The sequence below is a fragment of the Populus euphratica genome, unplaced genomic scaffold (genome assembly GCF_000495115.2).
Source record: "Populus euphratica unplaced genomic scaffold, PopEup_1.0 scaffold10.1, whole genome shotgun sequence".
Classification (NCBI taxonomy): Eukaryota; Viridiplantae; Streptophyta; class Magnoliopsida; order Malpighiales; family Salicaceae; genus Populus; species Populus euphratica.
This window is the reverse complement of record NW_011499856.1, coordinates 625653-643617: the sequence shown is the minus strand read 5'-3', so window position 1 is coordinate 643617 and position 17965 is coordinate 625653. Positions and strand designations below refer to the sequence as shown.

Below are 17965 nucleotides of genomic sequence, written 5' to 3'. Positions count from 1 at the left end.
CCTAATTTTTAATAGAACTCATGATCTTTTTTGTTGTAAAAGCCAACATTTATCGGACTACAATTTTTTTTATTGTTACTTACTATTTGAAAAGTAAATTTATGCTCAATTGGATTGGTTAAACCATCTTGCAGTATTATTATCATCTCTCTCTCATTCAAGATTTCTTTGAAGTAAAAATTTATAAAAGAAATTTTTCTTTAATTTCAATAAACTAACCAAATTAATATAAAAAAATATTTAAAAAACTTTTAATCTTGAGCCTTGAAAACCATGCATTGACCTACAATTTTCATTTAGGATGTTTGAAAATTGACCTATGGTTTTCATTTAGGATGTTTGAAAACCTAACTCTATTAAAACAATAAAATTTTCATGGACAATTTAAAGGCCAATGTTATTGTTCTTACAGCCTCAGTGTTTATAAACCTGAAATTGCATTCAATAAATGAAATTTTGTTTTCAAAAATTATTATACATGTCGTTGTGAAAGAAAAACAAGCTTACATTGAAAGGTTATTCTTTTATTCGGCATTGTACTTGCAAATAAATAGATCCCGCTGTAAAGGCACCCCTCCTTGATATTATAGCATCGCACTCGATGAGCTCGCGTAGTGAGTCGATGCTTATGCCTCATTTGCATGTTTTTAGTTGGCACATAATAACTCGTGGTCGTCAGCATCGCTATTAAAAGAACAAGCAGCAATCCTATCCTCATAACATGCAATAGATTTTCCCATATACATCTACAGAAATTAAAAGATTAAAAAATAAATGATTCATCATTTTCAAAAAAATTCAGTAACACCTCTCCTATATGGAAAGACTACCTAAAATTTTTAAACTTGCAAATAAACAACATATATGCCACAAATCAGTTGGTTTTATTCAATTTCTTCTAACAATCTAGCATAATTCAATTTTATAGAAAATTTTTATTTTTTACATGATAATATTTGTAATCCTAATTTTACAAAAAAATATCTAAATTTACAAAAGTTCAAAATAATAACTATGAGTGTGTTTTGGAAGATTGGGCATGTATAATCATTTCTAAAATTTATATTAACTACATTAATTGATGATGAAACAATGAATTTAAAATTTTGAGATAACTTGAGTTATTTTTAAAATTAATAAAAAAACAAATGGAGCATAATACCAAAAAACATAAAAGATAAAAAACTAGGTGAATCTTTAAAAACTGGGCTAATCGCTACATTATAGGTAGGTAAAAATTATCCCATATGCAAAAAAATTTCACAAGATGTTAGTGTTTTAAAAAACTCAAAAAAAAATTAAATTTTATATCACATAACCAACTGGGTCAAGTAACTTAGACCGAACTTAAAATATAAGAAATGAACACCTACCATTATAAAGAAAAGTTGAAAGTGTATATGTATATATACATATAAGATAACAAAAAAAAACATCAAGTAAAAAAAAGCATCAAGAAAACCCAGTAATTATTCTTGATCAATAAATCAACACATAATTTAAGGCATGAAATTGAAATGATATTATAAATAGAAAAGAAAAAAATACCAACAATTTTTTTTTTGAAAAAAGTACTTTAAAACAAAATTAAAGAATTTCAAGGGTAATGAAATAATTAAATTGTTCATTGTAAAATATAATTACTATAATATCCTTAGATAAAAAATTATAATTTTTAATTTTTAAGATCAATATAGTAATTGTATTGTTATAAAAAAAATAAAAAAAATATTATTACCTCTAAATAAATAAAAAATGATAAATTAACGTCCCGCAAAAACCATTTTACCGCAATTCAACAGTTATAATCCACCGTAACCAAGAACATATAAAAAAGACATATCTACAGTAATTTTCCACGGGTTTAGGATTGTTATTCTAAAGACAATGCTGTCTTACCTTACTGACACACTTAAAAACCTTGGATTTGTCTTTAAAAGAATCTGGATTTGCTCGTTGCAAAATCATGTTTGCTAGGTTTTCATCCTTCAAGATTGTTATTCAAAAGACAATGCTGTCTTACCTTACGGACACACTTAAAAACTTTGGATTTGTTTTTTAAAAAATCTGGATTTGCTCCTTCCAAAATCATGTTTGCTAGGTTTTCATCCTTTTTCGAAGTTAAAAAACCTAATAAATCAGTATTATTGGTCTCGTGAGGGTATTAAAATATATTTTATTTAAAGATATATTAAAATAATATAAAATTATTTTTAATATAATATATTAAAACAATTTAAAAATATAAAAAATTAAAATTTAACCAAAAAAGCAAGAATTAGTTGTGAACGCATTAAAAGGTCAGTATGGGTCCAGATTGTTAGGTGAGTGTCACATCAACAAGGTCTTCGTCAAGAACCCGAAAACTCCTTCCCAAGAGAATTCATTATCTTTCCTTGTGGAAAAGAACTGGTCAGTTTGTCACTGGCCTGTGAACGGTGGACACCAAGATTTGTCCTTTCCTCTCTGTATAAAGAAGAATAAAGTGGAAACAGAGGCAGGCAACTTCCTCCGCCGTGTTAGAAAGGAAAGGGAGACTGCTTTACTGGAAGCTTCCGGTATGGGAGAGGCGGGAATGACTCTAAAAGAACTTGGAAGAGTCTTTCCGAGTCCTCCCATACCGCAGATTTCCAGTAGTTCCTCCCTTTACTTATCTTCACTGTTCCAGCAGCTCTGGATCACCCAGATCTATCGTCCTGTGAGGTAGATCTTGTCAAGTCTGATGCTTTGCTCATATCGTACATAGCCAAGTCTCTTAGCTAAGGTTCTTCTGCTATCTATTTTTTCTGACCATGGTTTATTTATTTATATATATATATATATGTTTTGAGAATTTTACTGTGATTTGAAGGGATACGAGCAGTCGATTCTCTGCAGAAGTTCTCCAGTTTGTTCTTGGCAACAGTAGCATGGAGGAGATGCCCGCTTCCTCATGGGAGAATCCTTTTGCTAGAGTTTTAGCTAGAATAACTAGAAGAAAGCTATTTTAGCCTGCTCATGCTCTCTGAAACAGGGAGTGAGTTTGCAGAGAGTCTTCTTGTATACTGAAGTTCATACTGAAAATTAATGATTTTAATTGCCTTTCTTCTTTCAATTCTTTGAAAGATCAAAAAAAAAATTGATGCTGTGGTCTTCACGTCTGATTTGAACATCAATCTTTTCAAGAAAAAAAAACAATTAGATATAATATTAGTCTCTGAAGACAAGGAAGATTTGAGAAACTTCAGGTGAAGATTCACTAAGATGGTTTTCTAACGAATCAAGACAGTTAATAAGAAATTTCGAACGCCGAAAATGCCTTCACGGCAGAATGTTTTATTTTTAATATTAGTATATTAAAATCATTAAAAATATATATAAAAATATTAATCTAAAACTAAAAAAATAATCAGAACTTTTGAAGAGCTTGGTTGCACGAGTTTATCATCTGATGATTCATGTTTATATCAAAGCCTTTAAGCATCACCGTAGTAAAACATGAGTTCAGGTTTTCTAACGAATCAAGGCAGTTAAAAAGAAATTTTTGACTGAAAATGCATTTTTTACTCTATAATATAAATCTCTTAAATTGTTACAAATATTTACTGTAATTTATATGATATTAAATTTTAAACTTGGTCTCATTGCATTTCACAACAAAAAAAATACTTGGCCTCATTGCATTTCACAACAAAAAAAAAACTTGGCCTCATTGCATTTCACAACAAAAAAAATACTTGGCCTCATTGCATTTCACAACAAAAAAAATACTTGGCCTCATTGCATTTCACAACAAAAAAAATACTTGGCCTCATTGCATTTCACAACAAAAAAAAAATACTTTAAATATGTTTGGTATTGTTTAAATATGTTTGGTATTGTAATAGCTAATTATAATTTTTTTTATAAACTATATTTTTTATTAAAATTATAGTTAAAATTGAAATTAAATAAAAAATAATTTAATATACTTGATTAAAAGAATGATTTTTAAATTAAAGTTATATATATATAATTATAATTTTTAATTTAAATATTATAGATTTAATTATTATTATAAAATATATAATATTGATATCTTTTTGTTTGATCAAATTGTGTAAATATATATTATTAAGTGTTTTTCTTTTATTTTTTTAATAAAATATATTAAAAAAATTAATTTTTTTAATTAGTTAAATTTAATTCAATATATTTAATTTTAAACTAGATCATGTTCGGCGAAACAATGAAAAGAAAAGCCAAGTGAATTTAAATATTATAGATTTAATTATTATTATAAAATATATAATATTGATATCTTTTTGTTTGATCAAATTGTGTAAATATATATTATTAAGTGTTTTTCTTTTATTTTTTTAATAAAATATATTAAAAAAATTAATTTTTTTAATTAGTTAAATTTAATTTAATATATTTAATTTTGGCGAAACAATGAAAAGAAAAGCCAAGTGTTTTCCTCTTGTGTTAACACCCCTCCCCTCCCTTTTACCAAAATATTATATGCCTCTCTTTATCTCTTTTTTTTCGTTTATCATACCTTACACAGATTCAAGTTTTATTTCTACGAATATGAACAAATAATATTGATTTTCAACACGGCAACCATTTTTCTTTTCTCTCTATGTTGATGATGACACCAAACATTCAATATTCGTAAGTGGCCGAAGAAAACTTGACTGTGACATCCATATAGTTGTTTTTTTTTAATTACCAGTTGGAACAAAAATGCAACAAGAAGCATGAAAAAATTGCTTCATCAGAATATATGGTTATTGTTTTTTTAATGGTTTTCATAAGCCAAACCACAGCTACTATTTATAACTAAATACTAGTTTTATTAAGTAAAAAAAAAATATAGCACCTATTGTTTGCCCAAACACCCTCTTTATAGCTAAAAAAGAAGTGTGCTGAGTTACCAATGATATATAATTTCATTTGAATTTACTTGAAAGTAAGTTTTTTTTTTTTAAGAAAAAGTTATTTGTATTACATTTTGTTCCTTGCTCTTTGAGAAAGTTATAGTTTGATCCCTAAAGTTAAAAGTAATTATTCAATCAGGTCCATTTGAATAGAAAAGGGACAGGCAATAGACTAATTGTTACTTGAATGAACAAACATTCCCAGCGATTCAAGTCTGATCATCTAAAATCCTTTCCATGCCGGGTAGACTATGCTTATTGAGCACATCACTTTGATTTTGAAATAATATTAGCAACAATAGGCAAGCTTTTCAAAATCATAGCATCAATATATTTTATTGGGCAGATCAATATCTGGCCTAATATGTAAGAAGTCAAAAAAAAAAAAAAACCAGCTTTATGATACATAGATTCAAAACTTAATTGATTTATTTTCTAGTATAATCTGATGTAAAATTAGAGTTAATTTAGAGTTAGATTTGGTTCTAACCTAGTTAACAAATCTACCTTATAAAAAATGACTGATATTTTATTTTAAAAAATTAAATCTAAATCATTTTAATTTTTATATAAAAAAATGATTAACTTCGACTAATCTAAGTTAATGTGATCTGGGCCTTAGCTAGCTGAACCCCGAGGCTCCAAATAAAAGTTTACGTTTTGGAGAAAAATCGTTGTCTATCCATCCAGTGCAGAGGGAAAACCCATTGAGGTAAACTCTAGCCCATCCATTCTTTGAATTTTAAGAGAAGGCCTAAGAAATTTCAAACAAAACCCACCCAGTCAAAACACAATCCTCCAGATCACATTAGCGAAAAACACCAAACATTATCTAACGTGCACTGGGGTCAGAAATTAGGGTTTAAGGAATTCCAGTAACAGCTTTGAGGAGCAGACATATGACACACCCTCACATGTATAAATAAAGCTATTTACTCAACTTTGATGCATGTTCTTGTTGATTGCAAGGGCTCTCAACCGTATAAAAGAACCTCCTTTTTTCGCTTCTTAAGAGTTTGTCTTTTGTTGACAAAAGCATAAGAGCAATGGCAGGAGAAGATCTGGAAGATTATACCATTATTAAAGAAGGAGAGGCTGAGATACTTATGAATGTTAAAAACCAAGTGTTTTACAACAAAACCCAGGTGCCAAAATCTTGTCTTCTGTTCTTTTGTTGGTTGTTTTATTGTAAATTTGTCTAAATGAGATGTAAAGTTCGAATCTTTGATTTGCTGGATGGTAAATCCGGTTTTTTGAATTGGAGTTTTGATGGGGTATTGGTTTTAGTTGGAGAGCTCTGGTTACTGTTTAATGGAAATATCTTAGGTAGAGGAACTAAGGTGTAATTGGTCAAAGAGAAGATTCTCAAAGAACTAGTCAAGAAGCCTTCTATCATAAATCAATATGCGGGGTTTTGATTGTCTCTTCAGTGACTGATTTACAACTGGTATTTTCACATGATAATGTAGTCTCCTAATTTTTCTTTTCCGGAGTTCAAAAATTTTGTTGTGGTTGCTTTACTGCTTCTGTGCATTGTGCAATTAGAGGACCCTCATGATTTGATTCTGTATTGCCAGGTTAACAACAGAGATTTGTCTATTGCTGTCCTGAGGGCGTTTGTCTCCAAACGCAAAGAGGAGCATGAAGCAAAGTTGTCCAAAAGAACAAAAAGAGCTGATAAGGCATCTGGCAAGGATGCATCTGAGCTTGCTGTAGAAGAATCTAATGGGTCTGCTTTGGATAATGAAAAATCTAATGTTGAATGCGAAGTGCACAAAGAGATATCTCAGGTTGAACCTTGCAGCATTTCAGAAGAACCAATGAAGGTCGAAGAGGGAAATCATCGAGGAGAGCTGAAGCCACCCAAAGTTCTTGAGGTTCAATATCAGATCTCTTATTTCTATATATTTTCATGCTCTCTTAATTAGTATTTGTTGTTATCAGTTCCTTTGTTATCATTTTATAGGATTATCAAATCACTTTGCAAGTACTTCCTTTCTGGATACGCAGGCATTGTCAGCTTCTGGGTTAAGATCTCTAAGATATGCTTGTGAGGTAGAAGGGATTGGTAAAGTAGTGGCCTTGGATAATGATAAAGGTAAATATTTTGGATGCTTGACTTCTGGAAGCCTTTACCTGTTCCTTGATTTTGAAAAGACACATTCTTGCACAAAATGGCCCTAGAAAAAGATCAGGAGGTTGCTTCTATATCAGATGCCCATTAATGTAGACATTCTCTCACATATAAGTGTATTGTGTACCTTTATACGGCCACAATAATAATCTGCTTAACAGGAGTTTTATTCTGTCATTTTCATCCTGCAGCATCAGTTGAAGCTTGCCAGAAAAATATTAAGTTCAACGGTTCGGTGGCAATTTCAAAGGTCGAATCACATCTTGCTGATGCTCGTGTATATATGCTTACTCACCCCAAAGAATTTGACATGGTATGCATTTTATTTACTTGTTTAATTTATCTTTCTGAAAATCTGCTTCCCTATAGAAAATGTCTTTTGTCAGTTCCTAGCAGTTTTTCTGTTTATGTAAAAGCAGAAAAAGGAAAAAACTCTACTGCTCATTGGTTTAGATTGTTTCAGGTTGATCTCGATCCTTACGGATCACCTTCAGTATTTTTGGACTCTGCAGTTCAATCTGTTGTTGATGGTGGAATGCTGATGTGTACAGCAACTGATATGGCAGTGCTCTGTGGAGGCAATGGCGAGGTTTGTTACTCAAAGTAAGATTACAGTCTTTACCTTCTTGTTAACCATTCTTTTCCGAGACTGGTGGCATACCTTTTAACAAATACTTGTGGAATTAGGTATGGTTCTTACCCATTGAGAGGGAAATACTGCCATGAAATGGCCTTGAGGATCCTCCTTGCCTCAATTGAGGTACATCCATGCTCTTGAAAATCTCCCATTTCTTTTTTCCTTTTGTAGAACATAGACAAGCTATTTATATGCTTTTGGTCTAAAGAAACAGCACACAAATTGTGGGTAATATGAGCACCGAGAGTATCCTACTTGAGCTGGAGATTCTTTTTTTTAATAATTAATTGTTTGGTCTTCTGCAGAGCCATGCAAATCGCTACAAGCGCTACATTGTTCCTATTCTGTCTGTCCAAATGAACTTTTATGTTCGGGTTTTTGTTCGTGTGTACACGTAGGTAGCCTGTTTATTTTCATTAACGTTTGCTAAATATATAAGATGGCACTTCCATATCTAGCTGACTGAAACTGAAATTGTTGACTGCAGTTCTGCAAGTGCAATGAAAAACACTCCTCTTAAGCTCTCGTATGTTTATCAATGCATTGGTTGTGATTCTTATCATCTTCAACCTATTGGGAGGACTGTCTCCAAGGTATGCATCCTGTTTCAATGTCACTTGTGCTTAGTTATTTACACACATGGATGCATCCAAATTGATTTAATTTTCCATTCCATCACTTTATTGGTGATCTTGCTTCTCTTCATTTTTTCCTTCTACCATGGCTGACAATAGTTTAGGATTGGTTGAGTTTAAGTGAGGGGACCATTCCAGCATTATGTGGCCAATTTGGATGTGAGCTCACAGGTTGGCAAGTTTGAACAATCCCTTTAGTGCCATTCCAACCTGATGAGCTCTGTTGGTGGGAATCTAATTGAGTTTGAAACGTGAATTAAAATCATTGGGCACTAACAAATAACATTTTAATACATGGAGAGTGTCTATGCTGCATGTGTTGACCTGCCCAGTTAAAATGGAATGAGCTGTGCCTGTTGGTTTGTATCGAATTCTATTGGTTGTAAAATATCTTGACATCTTTCATAACTTTGTTGACAGAAGAAAGTTTATAAATCTTTTGGCTGTTCTGGATAAGCAATTTTATATTCTTAATTTTTCTAATTTATGAAAAAACAATCTTAAATTGTTCACCATCGAATATTGCAGTGACTTGTATATATCATTTGATTTTACTTTTCAGGATAGCAGTGTAAGATATCTACCTGGGTTTGGTCCTGCTGTTCCTCAAGAGTGCAGTGACTGTGGGAAGAAATACAATATGGGTGGACCTATATGGTCTGCTCCCATTCATGATCAAGAATGGGTGACTTCCATACTCAAAAGTGTGAAATCAATGAAGGACCGATATCCTGCTTATGATCGCATATCAGCTGTACTGACAATGATATCTGAGGTTAGTTCCTGTGCTCTTTTTTTGGCCTTGTTTCAGTTTTCTTCAGCTATTCCATTTCTTTGCTAGTGCAGGGCAAAGGGTTGAACTGCCATAATTTCAATGGTGCTGGAAATTTGGCACGGGAGATGTATTGGTTGGATTTATTGCTTTTAATGTTTAAGATGCATTTTTGCTCTGTATTGGTTGGATTTATTGCTTTTAATGTTTAATATGCATTTTTGCACTTTAAGTTCTTGCCTGATTCTCCTGGAAAAATGATTATTGGTGTTTGTATTCCAACTAGCAGTTCAGTGAGCTGCATTTGTGTCATTATAATTTGTAGCATTAATCTTTCAAAAGAAAGAAAGGAGTAAAACAAAAAAAAAATAAAAAAATAAAAGATATGTTTGCTTCATTTAATAGTGTTATTCATTGACTTTTCTTTCCAAAAATTTATATTCTGAAAAAGAAATGATTAAATATTCTTTTTTCAAGTTTGCTATGCTTTAAACACGGAGGGGAAATTCATAATATATTTATCTTTACTACCAGTGTCTTAATGATATAGTTGTTCTTATTCCAATTTTACTGTTTGCAGGAATTGCCTGATGTTCCTCTCTTTTTGAGTCTGCACAACCTCTGTGCAACACTAAAATGTACCTCGCCATCTGCAGTAATTTTCCGTTCTGCTGTGATCAATGCAGGATATCGTATCTCTGGGACGCATGTAAATCCCCTGGGGCTAAAATCAGATGCCCCCATGGATGTCATTTGGGACATAATGAGATGCTGGGTAAGACACATGTCCAAGGATTTTCTTCTTGTTTTGCCATCATAATCCCATACAACGTTGTTTCTTTGAGATTATCTGATTCATGGGAGGCAAATAACAAAATGGGAGTTCACTGATGCGAGCGCCTTTTTGTCTTAGAAAGGTGTTTTACTACGGCCTCACCATGCATGTGCATTTGTGTATTTTTCTTTATTGAAAAAAAGGTTTTTTTTTCCTTCCTGATGCATAAAGCTAAAATAAATTGAAGTAATAGCAACCTGTTTGAGCTTGACTTTTCTCCTTTGGAACATAATAAGATGCTGTGTTAGGACTCTTGTCTGAGGTTTTACTTGGCTTCCTGCTATGCCTTCATAATCCCAGTTAATGTTGTTTTCAATGATTATCTGATTCATGGGAGGCAAATAACAAATTGGGAGTTCGCTGATATCACCTTTTTTGAAAAGGTGTTTTACTAGTACCTCACCATACATGTGCATTTGTGTATTTTTGTTTATTTTTTTTTTAAATGTTTTTTTCCCCTCCTGATGCATGAAGTTCAAATAAATTGAAGTAATAGCAACCTGTTTGAGCTTACTGGACTTTTCTCCTTTGGAACATAATAAGATGCTGTGTCAGGACTCTTGTCTGAGGTTTTCCTTGGCTTCCTGCTATGCCTTCATAATCCCAGTTAATGTTGTTATCAATGATTATCTGATTCATGGGAGGCATATAACAAATTGGGAGTTCGCTGATATCACCTTTTTTAAAAAGGTGTTTTACTAGTACCTCACCATACATGTGCATTTGTGTATTTTTGTTTATTATTTTAAAATAAGGTTTTTTTCCCCTCCTGATGCATAAAGTTCAAATAAATTGAAGTAATAGCAACCTGTTTGAGCTTCCTGGACTTTTCTCCTTTGGAACATAATAAGATGCTGTGTCAGGACTCTTGTCTGAGGTTTTCCTTGGCTTCCTGCTATGCCTTCATAATCCCAGTTAATGTTGTTGTCAATGATTATCTGATTCATGGGAGGCAAAGAACAAATTGGGAGTTCGCTGATATCACCTTTTTTAAAAAGGTGTTTTACTAGTACCTTACCATACATGTGCATATGTGCGGGCTTTCTCTCTTCTCTTTCAGAAGAATTTCCTTCCTGTTGCATTGAGTTCAAATAGATTGAAGATGATGGCAATTTGTTTGAGTTTCCTGCAATTTTCGTTCTTCTTTGTTGACATAATATGATCCTGGATAAGGACTAATGTCCATGGTTTTCATTTACTTCCTGTTATGCCTTCATAATCCCAGTTAATGTTGTTATCAATGATTATCTGATTCATGGGAGGCAAATAACAAATTGGGAGTTCGCTGATAGCACCTTTTGGAAATAGAAAGGGGTTTTACTAGTACCTCACTGTACATGTGTGTGTGTGTGCACTGTTCTTTCTAAAATAGAAAAGGTTTTCTTTCTTAAGCCTGTTATTTAAATTAAAATTGATTGATGAAGGAAGCAATTTGTTTGAGCTTCCTGTGTTTTTCTCTTTTTTCTGTGGGACATATTATGATCCTACTTCCTTTTTCCCCTTCATAATCCCAGATACGGGTGTTTTTGTGGTTATCTGATTTAGGGGAGGCAGAAAACATAATGGCTATTCTCTGATAGCACCTTTTGGTCTTAGAAAGGTGTTTTACTAGTGCTTTACTATACAAATGCCTGCTTTTGGCTTCTTTTTTTCCCCTTAAAAAAAAAAGAGTTTTCCTATTCTTCCTGGCTAACGAGGTTAAAATGCATCGAAGAATTAGCAATTTGCATGAGCTTCCTGGATGTTTTCCCTCTCCTCTTTTGGACATAATGGGATGCCGGGTGAGGACTTGTGTCCACTGTTTTTCCTATCTTCCTGCTTTGCCTTTGTGATCCCAGATGTTTAGTTTTTTGGTGGTTATCTGATTCATGTGAGGCAAATAACAAAATGGGAGTTTGCCAATAGCAACTTTTGTTGTTTGAGAAGGTGTTTTACTAGTACCTTTCCGAATATGTGTGCGTGCACGCCCGACACATTCGCTTTTAAAAAGGGTTTCCTGTTCTTGCAGATGCATAATCTTAGAATAGATAGAAGGATTAGCATTCTGTTTGAGCTTCCTGGACTTTTCTTTCTTCCTGGTGACATAAGGAGATGCTGTGTAAAGACTTTTTGGGTGGCTATCTGATTCATGTGCGTCAAATAACTAAAAGAGCTTGCTAATATCACCATTTTATCTTAGAAAAGGTGTTTCACTAGTACATCTCCATACATGTGTCTGTGTGTGCGTGTGCAATTTTTATTTTTGAAGAATAAAAAAGTTTTCCATTCCTTCCAGACATGTAAAGTTAAAATAGATTGAATAAATTAGCTATTCGTTTTAGATTGCTGTAGTTTCTTTCATTTTTCTTTTGGTGTTCTCTCATTTCCCTTAATATTTTGCATGTGATCTTCTTAAGATGATTTTTAGAACTGTGTTCTCTTGTTTGGAGTATTGGAAAATGGAATGATCTACATGTAAAAGACAACAGCTTTTTCCTGCTGCTGAAAGCACTCTTGATTATTAAAGGGTTATGTATCTTCATGTAGGTGAAAAATCATCCTGTGAAAGCTCAAGCCCCTGATCAGCCAGGCAGCGTGATACTTGCAAAAGAACCAGTTCTTCAAGTATGTTTGTTTCCCAAGCTGCAGATCTAGATTTTTTTTCCTTATAACCTAAGTTGTTAATTCAATGTTAAACCAATTATTGAACAATTGCCCACATTTGTAATTTGCATGTGCAGTACACACACTTCCCTGTGTTGTGGATGATTATCATCTGGCTGAGTTTTCTTACCTTTTGTTTCTTCTTACCTAGGCCAACTTTGCCCGAGCAGTTGCATCTCTTAGCAAGGCACAAGCCAAGAAAGTCGCACGTTTCCTTCCGAATCCTGAAAGACATTGGGGGCCAAAACTAAGGGCAGGTCGTCAAATTACCAGCAAGCACATTTCTCTTTTGGGTCCAGAGGCAGTGAATGAACATCTTAACCATGAAAACAGTGAAGAGCCTAAAGCCAAACGTCCAAAAACAGTTGATATCAGTGATCCTACCTCAAGCTCTTAAGAATTAAGCCTTTTGATGCTACAGAAGTTCTGTTTTCATGTTCTCTGCATAGCAGGTGGTTTCACATACTAGTAAATTCTCAGAAGTTGAGAAAATTTTTGGTGAATGTGGAAGCAATCTTGTGTTTCTTATCCATAGAACAGCTTGCCATTTTTTAGTGTCAGATGCTATTTATTACATTATATATTCTTTTGCTTTGGTTAATCCACTGACAGTTTAGATTTTTTAGAAACTGTATAGAGCCTGCAAGGCATTTTGATTTTTAGAAATACATTGGAGCAATATTATTTTATTATTTAAAATTTATTTTTAATATTAATATATCAAAATATCTAAAAGATATTTAAATTTTTATAAAACTATTTTTTAACAGCAAAAAAACAAAGGAGCATGACCATAAGTGTGCTGGGTGCCTATGGACGATTTTTTTTTGAGATTCAACTTATGATTCGCAATAATTGACCACAGAATTTTCAAAGGGAATTGACTGCATATTTTTCTTGGCTCATCTGACTCGTTATTTGCGTGAAACTTAAGTCTGGCATCGTTTGACGATTCTTGTTCGTGAAGTCTTAACTCGCACCTTCAAGGTCTCAGTCTTGGTGGAATCTATCTTCATCTTCCGTCTCTAATTTCTTTTTTTAATATTGGATATCTATATGCACCTCAACTACGTCTTTACCTCAATGATCATATAAATTTTTAATTCAAACTAAAAACCTCTAAAAAAAAATAATCTAAAATCTGATCTGTTAAATTATAATTTAAACAGTACCATCGCCACTTTAGAACATACCAGGCATGATGAAAGAATTTATGGTGCCAAGGTCACAAATAAAGCATGCCGTCGGACATCATATAATAAGTGTACATCTTCAACCTCCATGACAATTAATTTGTGATTGTGTTTGTTTAATATTATAATGTGTTTATAAATATATCAAAATAATATTTTTATTGCACCCAGCTGATTGATGAATGGAAAAAGACAAGGAATGAAACAAGAAGCCTCTTCCACTAAGCTTTTGTTTCTTAACACCTAGTAAAAGTTCAAGATAATCGTCTTAACCTTACCAAATCCAAGAAGCATATTGTATTACTAAACTATCTGCATCTTATTCATGTGAGCAAGAAGTTAATAAATTAAAAATGAAATAGAATACGTCCACCAATACGATAATCCAAGCATCGGCCACACTGGCAAGAATTAAGGATACAATGACTTCAATAATTAAACTCTTTTTTCTCATCCTGGTTTATGCACCTAATCAAAATCTCACTTAAGCTTGCCATTGGTAGCTTTAGCAGAAGCTCCTGTGGGGTTAAGCTCATCCCAGGCCTCGATCCAAGTAACCATGGCATCAGCAAGCTTATCAAAGTAAGGATCAACCTTTCCAAGCTTTTCCTTAACCTGCTTGGACAGCTCAATGTAGCACTTCTGAACAGTGGTGCAGTCTTTTGAAAGAGTGGCAGCTTGGAAGAAGGGAATGATCTCTTCCTGCCAGAAGATGCCTTTGTACTCCTTCTTTAGGTTCACAAATGGGTTGCTAGCCTTGCTGTGATAGATATATGGCAAACCAGTCTTCACTCCTAGTCCCAAATGATCACAGATAACCTGGAAACAATCATCAATTAAATACCAATAACAATTCTAAAACATATAGAACATGTCTTGCTTTTTATGAAATTGATGCACATATATACCTTGGTACACCAGCCAGCCCACATATCATCGTAGCGACCAATTGGTTGACCATCACCCATGAGACCAAAGTACATGGCGGGGCCAATCAAATCGCGGTCAAAACATAAATTCATACCACACATAGGGAACAAGGTGCCCTTAGGAATGGTCAAAACAGCATCCACGTACCTAATAAATTGCAAGCATGGTATTAAAAACTAAATAAATCAAAGGCACTTCGAGGGCCAAATTAAGTCTTTGCACTCATCAATGGATTGCACACCTTGTGTTCCTCTCAAGAGGCTTGACAAGCTGAGTAGGTGCATCATAATCAGGGATGTTGAGCCACAGGCCATGAGAAACAGCAGTGGGGACACCCTCACGAAGACTGAAGGGGTATCCACGAACAAAATCTGCACCATCTCTGTAAGGATCATAGAGGGTGTTGAAGAAAAATGGAGTTGATGGGGAGAGAATGTTCTTGATGTGCTGCTCAAGTGCATTTATAGCTTTACCAGATGGATCCTTAGCAACCTAACCACATAGTTAACAGTTAAACATCTATATTTTTTTGTTGAATAGATAAAGTGATGCATTCAAATTGTGACGAGTCAGGATTTTTATATCAAAACATGGTGAAATAAAATGAAGTTTTTTTTTAAGTATAGTTTTAAAGAATACCAACCATCTAGAAAGGATACTTAAGCACATGGAGTTAGTATAAAACAACTGATTAATCATGTGGGGATTTATTTTTTTATGAGGGCAAGCGGAGCATTTAGCTTTCAAATCCGATGTTTATTCTAAACAAGGATCCACAATCAAAAAAGAGAAAAAGTAAAGCTTCCTTCCGTTATCAATTAGTAAGAACATGTGAAATCACAGACAATTCAAAATTATACCAGATCAGAATTCATAGCTGTCCATCACTGCAATTTGCAACCAAATATTTGTCAATTACAAATGGCATATTGCTATGATACCTCTTTGTGCAAAGTTGTAAACATTGCTTCAGCTTTCCATGCATGGGCCACTTATTTGAATTTGTATAACAAATCCAACTTGATTAGGTGTGAGATAATGATGTGAGTTGTCATAAATAATACAAAACCCAACATAGTCAGATCCCAAGTTACAAGAACATGTCACAATGTCTAGAGAGATTTCACATCATTACTTCAAATCTAATATGGCAGGATCATAGAAACAGAACATAAAAGGATATTTAGGTAAATTGGACTGAAAACCCCAATTTCACAAATGCCACTATCAAACTAAAAAGGAAGCAAGAACCAAAACATAATTCTAAGGATCCTGCAGTTTTTTATTTGATTTACATGTTCAATTAGGACTTCAAACCATAAATCTGTAATGTGTGTCAATTCAAACTTTCTGAAGACAGTTTAAAACATGATTATGCCAATGTATATCACTTAATAAAATGTACTACAACTCACTCACAATTATGAAGAAGAAGATACAGAAATCCACTGATAGAGAAGCTTTGCAGATCAAAAACATACTACAGTTACAGAATTAGTATAAGGAGATTTAAAAATCATAAACCTGCGATGTGTCAATTGAAGTTTATGGAGAAGATTTAAACATGATTATGCCAATTTATATCGCTTAACAAAATGTAGTACAAATCACTCACAAATGTGTTTACGAACAAAGAGAAATCCACCGACAGAGAAGCTTTGTAGATCAAAAACATGCAACAGTTACAGAATCGGCATATAAATTTATCAACAAACATAACATAAACAGATCCAAAATCAAGGAAATCCAAGTCACAGAACAGATCAAATCTACCTTTAAATTAAGAAAGATCTAAACTTTGGCCTAAAAAAACCAAAATCCAGATGCAGAACACCCTAAAAAATAATAAAAAGGAGAGAAAAAATCAGAGATCGAAATAACTTACAAAGCAATCATCATCAATAGTGAAAATATACTTCTTCTTAGAAACCATGTAACCAAAGCAACGACAAGCAGAGTCCTTGAAAGAGATACAAGAGGCCTTGGGACCAAGAATCTTGTTGATATCATTCCTATTATAAAGCTCATAATCAAAACCCTCAGGGACCTTAATAGTCTTGGATGGATCACCGTCTTGAACGATGATAAGATGGTATGGCTCAAAGAATGGCCTCCACATCTCCAAGAAATCCAAGTTCCTTATGGTTGGTATAACAATGTCAAGCTCATCTTTCAACAAAGGCACAACCTTTGTTGCTGTTTTTGTGTCAGTTGCAGGTTCAACCATTGTTAAGGAGAGTAAGAGAGACACAGAGGAAGGGAGGGAGGGAGAGAGTTTTAGTGCAGAGAAGGAGACGAGCGTAGAGGGATATGTGAGCAAGGAGGTGTGTAATGTGTATATATAAGGAGAGGTGTGGCCTGGCACGTGCAATGCCGTGAAATGTGGCCGAAATGGAGGTGAAGTAGGAGACGTGTCTGAAGGTTCAAGGGTGGAATGTGAGAGAGAGGGGGGCGGGGACTAGTTCAAAAACACAGACGAGGTTGCTGGGGACTAGGGGTCAGTCACCCAATGGGTAAAATTCATTGAATGGTCCTTCAAGTTTCATAAATTAATTAACTCAGCCCTCCTATCGCTTTCAACTTGTAATCTCATGCAATATCTTCGTCCACTTAGATGCATGCACGTAGCAACACGTGGTGTACTTATGATGAACAAGGGCAATGAAAGATGTCTTTGACAAAGCTGTAAAGATTAATTTTCAAAATATCTTTTTATATTTTTAAATATATTTAAAATAATATATATTTATTTTTTAGATTCATTTTTTATATCAATTAAAAAATATTTAAATATTAATTTAAAATCAGATTTTTTTGGTGGTCAAGTACGAGATTCGAAATCTAATTTAGCTTAATTTGGTTTTTTTATCAGATTTTTTTTAAAAACCATGTTATTTTAATTATTTAAAAAAATTAAAGCATCTATTTTATTACTGCTCATCAGGTTGATATAAAAAAATTATATTATCAGTGTTTAATAAATATTTTTTTATTTTTTATATTAATATATTACAATGATTTAAAAAATTAAAAAAGATAAAAAAAATTCAATTTTTTTTTAAAGATAATAACTAATGTTAAAGCCCATTTGACTGCATAATCCTCCTGCGAGGAGTGTCGGTTCCTCCCTCCTTTTGGCGGAGGATCACACATTTCAAACGTATTTTTTGTACGATTTCCGTGTGGGGTCCTTACATGTGTTGGCCCAGAGGTGTTTGACGGTCTAAAGTCCCTTGGGGCGGTACTAGCGGTGCCTGGCATGGGTCAGGGTGTTTTTACTTCCGA

General features: G+C 33.3%; 2 protein-coding genes and 2 long non-coding RNA genes across 4 annotated transcripts; 2 read left to right on the top strand and 2 right to left on the bottom strand.

The window, feature by feature from the left end:
• Nucleotides 1-2347: 2347 nt before the first annotated feature.
• LOC105123258 (uncharacterized) lies at nt 2348-3097 on the top strand. The gene is made up of 2 exons (XR_841827.1): nt 2348-2764; nt 2852-3097. It is a non-coding gene; the product is annotated as an uncharacterized LOC105123258 (long non-coding RNA).
• Nucleotides 3098-5700: 2603 nt separating this feature from the next.
• Nucleotides 5701-13218, top strand: LOC105123257 (probable tRNA (guanine(26)-N(2))-dimethyltransferase 2). Its single transcript, XM_011022767.1, has 12 exons — nt 5701-6046; nt 6479-6778; nt 6912-6999; nt 7227-7348; nt 7499-7638; nt 7723-7795; nt 7978-8066; nt 8160-8265; nt 8870-9082; nt 9660-9854; nt 12441-12518; nt 12709-13218. The coding sequence occupies exons 1-12, from the start codon at nt 5948-5950 to the stop codon at nt 12952-12954; spliced, it is 1749 nt and encodes a 582-aa protein (XP_011021069.1). The 5' UTR covers nt 5701-5947; the 3' UTR covers nt 12955-13218.
• On the bottom strand, nt 10053-12190 carry LOC105123256 (uncharacterized). The gene is made up of 2 exons (XR_841826.1): nt 11126-12190; nt 10053-10815 (listed from the first exon to the last, which is right to left on the bottom strand). It is a non-coding gene; the product is annotated as an uncharacterized LOC105123256 (long non-coding RNA).
• An 809-nt stretch (nt 13219-14027) lies between the features above and the next one.
• On the bottom strand, nt 14028-17144 carry LOC105123254 (UDP-arabinopyranose mutase 1). Its single transcript, XM_011022766.1, has 4 exons — nt 16566-17144; nt 14922-15172; nt 14659-14827; nt 14028-14569 (listed from the first exon to the last, which is right to left on the bottom strand). The coding sequence occupies exons 1-4, from the start codon at nt 16905-16907 to the stop codon at nt 14231-14233; spliced, it is 1101 nt and encodes a 366-aa protein (XP_011021068.1). The 5' UTR covers nt 16908-17144; the 3' UTR covers nt 14028-14230.
• Nucleotides 17145-17965: the final 821 nt, after the last annotated feature.